Source organism: Tupaia chinensis, unplaced genomic scaffold (genome assembly GCF_000334495.1).
Source record: "Tupaia chinensis unplaced genomic scaffold, TupChi_1.0 Scaffold000403_1, whole genome shotgun sequence".
Taxonomy (NCBI): Eukaryota; Metazoa; Chordata; class Mammalia; order Scandentia; family Tupaiidae; genus Tupaia; species Tupaia belangeri.
In genome coordinates this window covers 216,100-224,783 of record NW_006159905.1, presented here as the reverse complement: position 1 = coordinate 224,783, position 8,684 = coordinate 216,100, and the positions used below count along the sequence as shown (strand labels likewise).

Genomic DNA, 8,684 nt, shown 5'->3' with positions numbered 1-8,684 from the left:
GTCGTAAAATGTGCTTTTTTTTTTTTTTTACAAAATGATATGAACAGTTTTACTGTTTTTTTTTTCTTTTCTCCTGCAACTTTTTTTTTTTTTAATTACCTAACATTCACTTCTTACCACAGGTAAGCATCCCTCATCCGTTACATCTGAGCCCACTCACCCCCTCAGAGGCTTCCCATCACACCCCCCTGCTGTTTCAGGGCTTCTGGAGAAGTCCCTGTCCCAGCTGCCCAGCCAGTCCTGCGAGGCCCTCACCCCCTACTCTGAGCCCACCACCCTCCCGTGCCACGGAGAGGGGCCTTACCCTGTGGACAGCTCTCATGTATCTGTGGCTGGGCATTAGGTCAACCTGCGGGCACAAAACCCCTCCCCTGTTCTCAGGGTTGAGTGGTCTGGGGCTGGTCACGTGCTGAGTCCCTCATTTGCAAAGCGAGGGGCCCTCTGTTAAACCACTCCCAGAGCAGGCACTTCCCACCCTCCCTAAAGTCCTGACCACGCAGGCTCTTACGGTGCCACCTCCCAAGAGAGTCGTCCCCACCCCACCCCCCAGGCTCCAGCCTGGACATTTCCAAGGACACCCAGGCGGGGTTCAAGGCCAGCCCCGTCCAGCTCCAGGCCTGCCCCTTCCCTGCACCCCGGGCAGACCAGGTGGTCTGGAGGGGCCTCTCCAGCATCATAGAGCACAAGGACTCAGGATCTGGAGTAGGGCGAGGGCGGGAGGGTGGTGTCCGGCGCCACCCAGAAGCCAGCCTGCTCCCTCGGCCCCACAGCTACTGGGAAGGTGGGCCCCCCGGCTGGCGTGGAGAAGTGGGGCAGCGAGGAGTGTCTAGGGCCCCATAACTTCCCCTCAGGCACTTCCTGTTCAACCACTGGTTCCTGTTTAAGGGCAAAGAGGGGGCCACTGACTTCACCACAGAGCCAGATGCACTGACTAGGGGCCGGGAACTGAGACCCTGCCGGGTTTAAGAGGAACGGCGGGCCGGCAGGTGGCGTGGTGGTTAAGGCTCTGGGCTCCCACAGGGCCGCCGCCGTTTCAGTCCTGGACCTGGAGGCTCGCTTCCTATGTTCCCTCTCTCTTTGTGCGTCTCCTTCTGGTCAAATTAAAAATAAATAAATAAAGTAAAAATTTCAAAAGAAAAAAAAGAGAGAAATGGCTGGAGCTTTTGGGGGGACGGGGTCAGAAGCACAGGTAAAGGGGAGAGCCTGGGGTGGCCACGAGGGCAGTGGGAACAGAGCTGGGTTGTCTTTCATTTCCTTGGGGGGCAGAACTCAGGCTGCAAGAGGATTGCTCTAACGCCCTGGGGACCCCAAACCCACTCTCTCCCTCCCTTCCTCTTAGCCTCGCTTCTCCTGGGGCGTGACACTCCTTCCTGCAGTGGCTCCCCCTCCCGGGTCCCTCCCGACTTACCCAGAGCTTCTGGTGTGCAGGATGGACAGACTCCGGACTGGCCAGAGCTGCCAGGGTGTAGACCAGCGCTGCACCTCAGATATTCCTGCCCCTCCCCTGGCTTCAACTTCTCCCCAGCCTGGGCCCTCCCCAGCATCGTCAGGAGGAAGTTCATCGTGGAGGGTTACAACATCTTTCCCTCAAGCTCCTGGGACTGCAGCTAGGCCTGAACCCCCTCATCGCCAGCATCTACTGACCCCGCTAGTAGAGAATCCTCACCTCCTCCAGGTACCCTTCCGACCGCATCTGCTGAGAGCTCATGAACTCGGGCTCTGGGTATCGATGCACACGCCTGCTCCCACGTTGGCCTGGAACTCTGGTGGACTTGGGGTGGCTCTCCTGGTGTTCCGCAGCTGAATCAGACAGGGTCCTTAGCGAGCAAATCAACGACAGGAAGGTCAGAGGAAGTCAAACTATATTTACATGAGCACTAGGGTAGATTTAGGCCAGAAAGTTGATGACAAATTGGTGTTGTAAAAGAAGCCTGGGCAATTCAGGTGGACTTCCTGTAGGAGGTAGTACTTGGTGCGGAGCACAGAACTAAGGGCAGTAGTCCGAGGCCCTCTGGACAGAGACCTGGGCGATGGAGGCGTGCTGGGTTATCAATTGCACACCCAGGCCTTGAGGAGGGTAAACAGTGGGGAGCTCCTGTGGAGGCAGGAGGTATAGTAGCTGTATTATTATTACTGTTACTATCTGAACACACAGAGATGCCGTATTCATTTGCATTTCCTTCACCAAGTTCAGAAATTTTCTGCTACTTCCATCCCCATCCCAACCTCCTCAGTGTTCCTCCTGCAAAACAACAGGACAATATTCAAGATTTTTGTTTTGCTTTGTTTTGTTTGAAGAGGGATTTTTGCTATAGGGGTCATGTACTCCCCAGAGACACAGAGAGAGACAGAGAGAGAAAGTGAGAAACCTCCCCTTGGGAGGATGGCCACACCGCAATCCCTTCTCCTCTCTTCTCCTCTCGGGATTTTGGGCACACACGCACACACAGCCAGAGTGAGTTTCAAACTGCCAGACCTGGGACTTGAACCACCATCAACCATGTGGGAGTCCAATGCCTTAACCACTCTATCACCTGCTGGCCCCATATTCAAGTTGTTTTTAAAAAATGTATTATTAAAAAGCTCAGGACCAGAAGATGGCATGGAGCTTAAGGTGACTGGAGCCCATAAGGCCAGCTGAGCAGTCACGTCTCAGACTTGTGGCTTAAAAACAGGCCAGACATGGGACCAGCAGCTGGCGTAACGGCTATGTCACTGGACTCCCATGTAGTCGACCGGGTTCAAGTTCCGGACCTGGCGGCTTAAACTCACACCGGCTGCATGTGCATGCGTGCCCAAGATCCTGAGAGGAGAATGGAGGAGAAGGGATTGTGTGGCCATCACCCCTGGGGGGGAATTTCTTGCTTTCTATCTGTCTCTCTCTGTCCTTCTGGCGAGCGCACGCGCCCTATAGCAAAAACCTCTACAAAAAAAAGAAAAAACAAAAACAAAACAGGCCAGACACATGTGTGTGCATGTCCTAAATTTAAAGAGAAACGGATGAGAAGGGGTTGTGGCATGGCTGTACGCCGGGGATGGACGTGCTTTCTCACTTTCCCTCTCTTTCTCTGTCTCTGGCTCCAGGGAGTGCATGCACTCTATAGCAAAAATAAATCTTTTTAAAAAGTTCAAACAGAAGGACCAGCAGTTGGTGTAATGGCTATGTCGCTGGACTCCCACGTAGCCAACCGCGGTTTGTGTCCTGGACCCAGTGGCTTAAACTCACGCCGGGCGCGTGTGCATGCGTGCCCAAGATCCCGAGAGGAGAACTGAGGAGAAGGGATTGCGGTGTGACCATCCCCCCGGGGGGCGATTTCTCACTTTCTGTCTCTCTGTCTCTCTCTCTCTTTCTAGCAAGCGCATGTGCCCTATAGCAAAAACCTGTCCAAAAAAAAAAAAAATTCAGAGAAAAATGGAAAGAATTATATCCCTACCAACTAGATTCTATAATTAAATTCTTCTGTATTTGCTATATTACATATGTAACAATCGGTTTCTTTTTCCTATCTTTCAATGTTGCAAACAGCAGTGTCTTTCACTTACGAGTCCGTTAGCGTGCTTATAATTGACTTGAGTTCTGCATTTGTTTCCCCATTTCTTTTTTGGGGGTGCTGAGGAATGTACAATTTGCATACATTGAAATGCATAAATCTAAAGTCAGTAGTTTTTTTTTTAATTCGCCAGAAACCTCATGCATTACCGAGAGAGAGAGAGAGAGAGAGAGAGAGAGAGAGAGAAATTACTCCCCCCATAAGAAATGGTCACACCACAATCTTTCCTCCACTCGCTTTTTTTTTAAGAGAATTATTATTTAACTTTATTTATTTGTTCATTCATTTAAACTTGGCCAGAGACGGAGTGAGCTAGAGAGAGAGAGGGAAAGTGAGAAAGCAAGACACCGGGTCTGGGACTTGAACCGTAGTTGGCCATGTGGGAGTCCAGTGCCCTTAACCACCATGCCGCCTGCCAGCACCCCATTCGCCTTGTGAGATTTTGGGCACACACGCACGTGTCCAGTGTGTGTTCTTCAGGCTGCTGGGTTCAATGGTGTAGTCAGCCGTGTGAGACCCAGCTCCCTTAACCGGATGAAAGGCTGACCCAGAACTTAGTTTTATTTATTTATTTATTTTTTAATTTTGCCAGAGGGCACGCACACTCGAGGGAGTGAGAAAGTGATAAAGCAACCCCCATGGGGATGATCATGCCGCGATCCCTTCTCTTCCATTTCTCTTTCCTTTTACGATTTTGGGCATATGCATACATGTGCCTGGCATGTTTCACATGCCATCAGGTTCAGGGCTTGAACTGTGCAGCTGGCCATGTAGGGTCTGGCCACTTTAACCAGCATGCCACCAGCTGGTTCTAAAACTCCTTTCTTTCTTTCTTTCTTTCCTTTTTTTTTTTTTTTTTTTTTAAGTTTTTGCCATAGGCCACAGGAGCTCTCTGGAGAGAAGCAGAGAGAGGGAAAATGAGAAATCCCCCCCCCCCCCCAAGGGGATGGCTACACTACAATCCCTTTTTCTCCATTCTCCTCTCAGGATTTTGAGCATGTATGCACACGCGCTGGGTGTCAAGACTGTGGGTCCGGTACTAGAACCGTGGTCATCATGTGGGAGTCCAGCACCTTAAGCACCTGCCACCTGCTGATCCCCTATACCCAGTTTTAATTTTTATTTATTCATTTACTTGTATATATATTTTTTGAGAGAGTTTTTTTTTTTTGAGGGTTTTTTTTTTTTTTTTTTTGAGAGGTTTTTGCTACAGGGTGTGTGTGCTTGTCAGACAGACAGAGAGAGACAGACAAAAGGCGAGAAATCACCCCTCAGGGGGGATGGCCACGCTGCAATTCCTTCTCGTCCATTCTCCTCTCGGGATCTTGGGCATGCACGCACACGCATCGAGCATTAGTTTAGGCCACCGGGTCCGGGACTCGAACCGCAGTTGGCTACATGGGAGTCCAGCAACATAGCCGTTATGCTAACTGCTAGTCCCTTGAGAGAGTTTTCTTTAAAAAAAAAATTACTTTCTTTATTTTATTTATCATTATTGTTATTTTTATTTCGACCAGAGTGACACACACTCACATACACACACACACACACACACACACACACACACACACACACACAGAGAGAATGAGAGAGAGAGAGAGATGGGGGCTGGCAGGTGGTGTGGTGGTTAAGGGCGCTGGACTCCCACATGGCTGACCACAGTTTGAGTGCCAAACTGGCGACTCACTTTCTCACTTTCCCTCTCTCTCTCTCACTCACTCTATCCCTCTCTTGTCAAATTAAAATAAATAAAGTTAAATTTAAAAAAAGTAAAATAATTATTTAAAAGAAAGAGAGAGGAAGTGAGAAAGCAAGCTACCAGGTCCAGGACTTGAACTGTGGTCAAGCGTGTGGGAGTCCAGCACCTTAACCATTACACCACCTGCTGGCCCTGAGAGAGTTTTTTTGCTATAAGGCATGTACACTCACTGGAGAGACAGAGATAGAGAGACAAAAAGTGAGAAATCACCCTGCACGGGGGATGGCCATGCTGCAATCCCTTCTCCATTCTCCTCTCAGGATTCTGGGCACGCACACGCGCTTCACGTCCACACTTCCTCAGTGAGGTAGCAGTTATGGTGAGGCTGAGGCCCTGGCCCTCTTCGGCTGTCATTGTCGTGGACTGGTTTACTCTGTCTAGTGCTTAAGGGAAGAGGGGTGAGCTAGGCCCAGTGTGAGAACAGGTTACTTATTATTATTAACTTTACATTTTCAGTTTGCTCTAGGGAGCTTGCATTCACTGGAGAGAAAGGGCAGAGAGGGAGAGAAAGAAACGAACACCTAGGAGGGGCGGCCATACCACAGTCCCTCCTCCTTCAGTCTCTTCTTGGAATCCTGGGAACACACATGCACCCAATTAAAAAAAAATTAAGGAATGATTTTATTTTTATTTTATTTTATTTTATTTGACCAGAAAGACAGAGAGAAAGAGAGAGAGAGAGAGGAAGTGAGAAAGCAAGCCGCCAGGTCTAGGACTCGAACCACAGTCAGTCATGTGGGAGTCCAGCACCCTGAGCCACTTGCCAGCCCCCCTAATTTGTTTTTCCATCTGCTATGTCTGGACTTGAACCGCATAGTTGGCCATGTGAGATCCAGCCGCCTTAATCACATGCCACTGGTTGGCCCACGGGATAGGTTATTCCTAGGGACCCAGATACCCATCCCTCAAGACCCAGTTCCTGTCCTACCCCAGCCCTTGACCTCAGGGTCCTGGACGTGGCCCTCCTCCTGCACCCAGCTCTGGGGTGTGGCAGAGCGCAGATGCAACGTAACAGCTCTGCGTTCTTGTCGCAGCCTTCTGCCTGCTTCCCTGCAAGCTCTGTCCTTCCCCGGCCTTGGTTTCCCTCCCTGCTGAGCCCACAGCTCGCCAAGGCCCACTGCAGCTCTACCCCGAAAGTCTCACTCCACTTCTGCTCCTTCCCCAGTTCAGAGAACCCAGGCATCCAGCTGCCCCACCCCAGCTCTGGGTAAACAGGAAGCCGGGTGAGGGGAGCAGGGGTGTGCGGAAAGTCCCAGCCAGGTGTGTGGGTCTGCAGGGAGGGCATGGCTCCACCCCTGAGGTATGAAATCCCCCCTGCTCTGGACCTGCTTCAGAGTCTTCATGGGGGCACTGGGGCTGGAGGGCCGGGGAGGAAGGCCCCAGGGAAGGGGCTGCCTGCTGCTGGCTGTGGCAGGAGCCACCTCTCCTGTGACCCTGCTGTTGGCGGTGCCCATCACCGTCCTGGCGGTGCTGGCCTTGGTGCCCCGGGAGCAGGCGGGACTGGTGAGTGGGTGTTGCAGGAGGGGCAGGCTGTGTGGATGCTCACCTAGCTCTGGCTGTGCCTGGTCTTCCCTCATCAGCTGGCTCAGCTGTCCCTGGAGGGGGTGTCTTGCCTGTCGCTGCTGACTCCAGGGTCCTGTGAGGCTGTGTGTCCTGATATCTCCGGGCTGGCTGGCTGTCTCCTTCCTCTCCTCTTCCGGAGACACTCGGGGCCCTGCCCGCTGCTCAAGTCCCTGTGCCTGGCCTGCTCTCGCTGTCAGAGATATGTTTGGGGATGGCGCCTGTAGGCCTATGTGGGGAGGGGTGGGGTTGGTACCCTCTGAGACTGAGCTCCGGGCACTGTGACCCCACCCAGGTAACGGAGACCTCTGACCCGGGGGCGCAGGCTCAGAAAGGACCGGGTAAGAACAGAACATCCCCCTTCCTGCTGCAGCCCCTCTGGGACTCCTAGCTCCCCTCTGCCCCCAGAAGCTCTTTCTCCAGAATCAGGCTCCCCGGGCCTGGGCGCTGGCACTCTGCCCTCTCAGGGACGCATGCATGGGTGGAGGCCCTGCCCTGCATGGTTGATTCTTCATTCCTTCCAGGGATTCAGGAACTGCCAGAGGAGGAGCCAGAAGCGAGTGTCAGCCCCCCAGCTGCGCACCTCATAGGTAAGGAGCTCCTAGACCTGAACACGCCTTGAAGTCGCCCGAGAGAGCAGTGCTCCTGCGCTCTGCAGTCCCTGGGCGTCTTCCCCAGAGCCCCCCTGCTCCCCCGGCTGTGTCCACCCTCCCGCCCCAGCCGCTTCGGCCCCCCCGGGTGCAGGCAAAACCCCGCACCGCTCCGCACCCCACGTCCAGGGGCCAGGTGCCCGCGTCCCCGACGCACACTCTCCAGAGAGCACCGTCGCCGCCCCCGGGCTCGGTTCCCGCAGGTGCAATCCCTCCTCCCCGCGAACCTCCTCCCCAGAGGCCCCCAGCCCAGACGGCCGCTTCCAGGAGTCCTTTCTCCGCAGGTGCGTGGAGGAAGGGCCAGGGACTAGGCTGGGAGGCACAGAAAGAAGAGGCGTTCCTGAGGAGCGGGGTGCAGCTCTCGGGCGCCGCGGGGCTGGCTTTCCCGCAGGACGGCCTCTACTACCTCTACTGTCACGTCGGCTACCGGGGCCGGGCGGGGCCCGCTCGCTCACGCTGCGCAGCTCGCTGTACCGCGCGGGCGGCGCCTACGGGCCGGGCGTCCCCGAGCTGCTGCTGGAGGGCGCCGAGACCGTGAGCTCCGTCTTGGAGCGGCCCGGGAGCCACGGGTACGGACTCCTCTGGTACACGAGCGTGGGCTTCGGCGGCCTGGTGCAGCTCCGGAGGGGCGAGATGGTGTACGTCAACATCAGTCACCCCGACATGGTGGACTACGCGAGAGGGAAGACCTTCTTTGGGGCGGTGATGGTGGGGTGAGGGCCACCCGCGTCTCTGGGCAAGGACTGCATGGTGCCAGGGTGTGAATCGGCCGAGATGTTGGGGACCCAGGTACCCGGGACCCCTGGAGTGGGGGAAATGGAGGAGACCGTTTGGGAGCTGATTTTGGAGCCTGGTGAAAATAAAGCGTGCAAAGCTGCAGCGCAGCCGGTGCGGGTGCAGAGACCCCGCGTGTCTTGATTCGGGTGGTCCCCAGGGGTGTTCTCAGTTGCTCTAAACAGCTCATGACACATATGGCCTTCTCCCAACATGTGGTGTGACCGTTCTCCCCGACCCCTGAGAGGCCAAGCCCTAGGACTAGCCCAGCCGGAGAGCAGAAGGACCGATCTCAAACCCGGAGCATGTCCAGGATCCGAGTCCTCCGGGTCACGTGGTGCGCCCACCGCACTCCTTCCTCCTGGGTGGCTCCCACCGTGCGCGTGCGGT

General features: G+C 54.5%; 2 protein-coding genes across 3 annotated transcripts in view; one reads left to right on the top strand and one right to left on the bottom strand.

The window, feature by feature from the left end:
- The window catches only part of LST1 (leukocyte specific transcript 1), a 3,828-nt gene extending 2,211 nt beyond the window's left edge, over nucleotides 1–1,617 (bottom strand). Inside the window, exon 1 of one of the 2 annotated variants that reach the window (XM_027774111.1) lies at nucleotides 1,409–1,617. In XM_027774111.1, the coding sequence (XP_027629912.1) occupies nucleotides 1,409–1,562 (154 nt within the window). In that variant the 5' untranslated portion in view covers nucleotides 1,563–1,617. The remainder of the gene's footprint in view (nucleotides 1–1,408) is intronic. The other variant, XM_014590088.2, reaches the window with a different exon arrangement.
- Nucleotides 1,618–6,651: 5,034 nt separating this feature from the next.
- LTB (lymphotoxin beta) lies at nucleotides 6,652–8,404 on the top strand. The gene is given in 5 exon segments (XM_006154255.3): nucleotides 6,652–6,813; nucleotides 7,166–7,211; nucleotides 7,395–7,460; nucleotides 7,805–7,957; nucleotides 7,960–8,404. Coding segments are annotated over 5 exon segments (705 nt in total). The 3' UTR covers nucleotides 8,238–8,404.
- The last annotated feature ends 280 nt before the right edge of the window (nucleotides 8,405–8,684 follow it).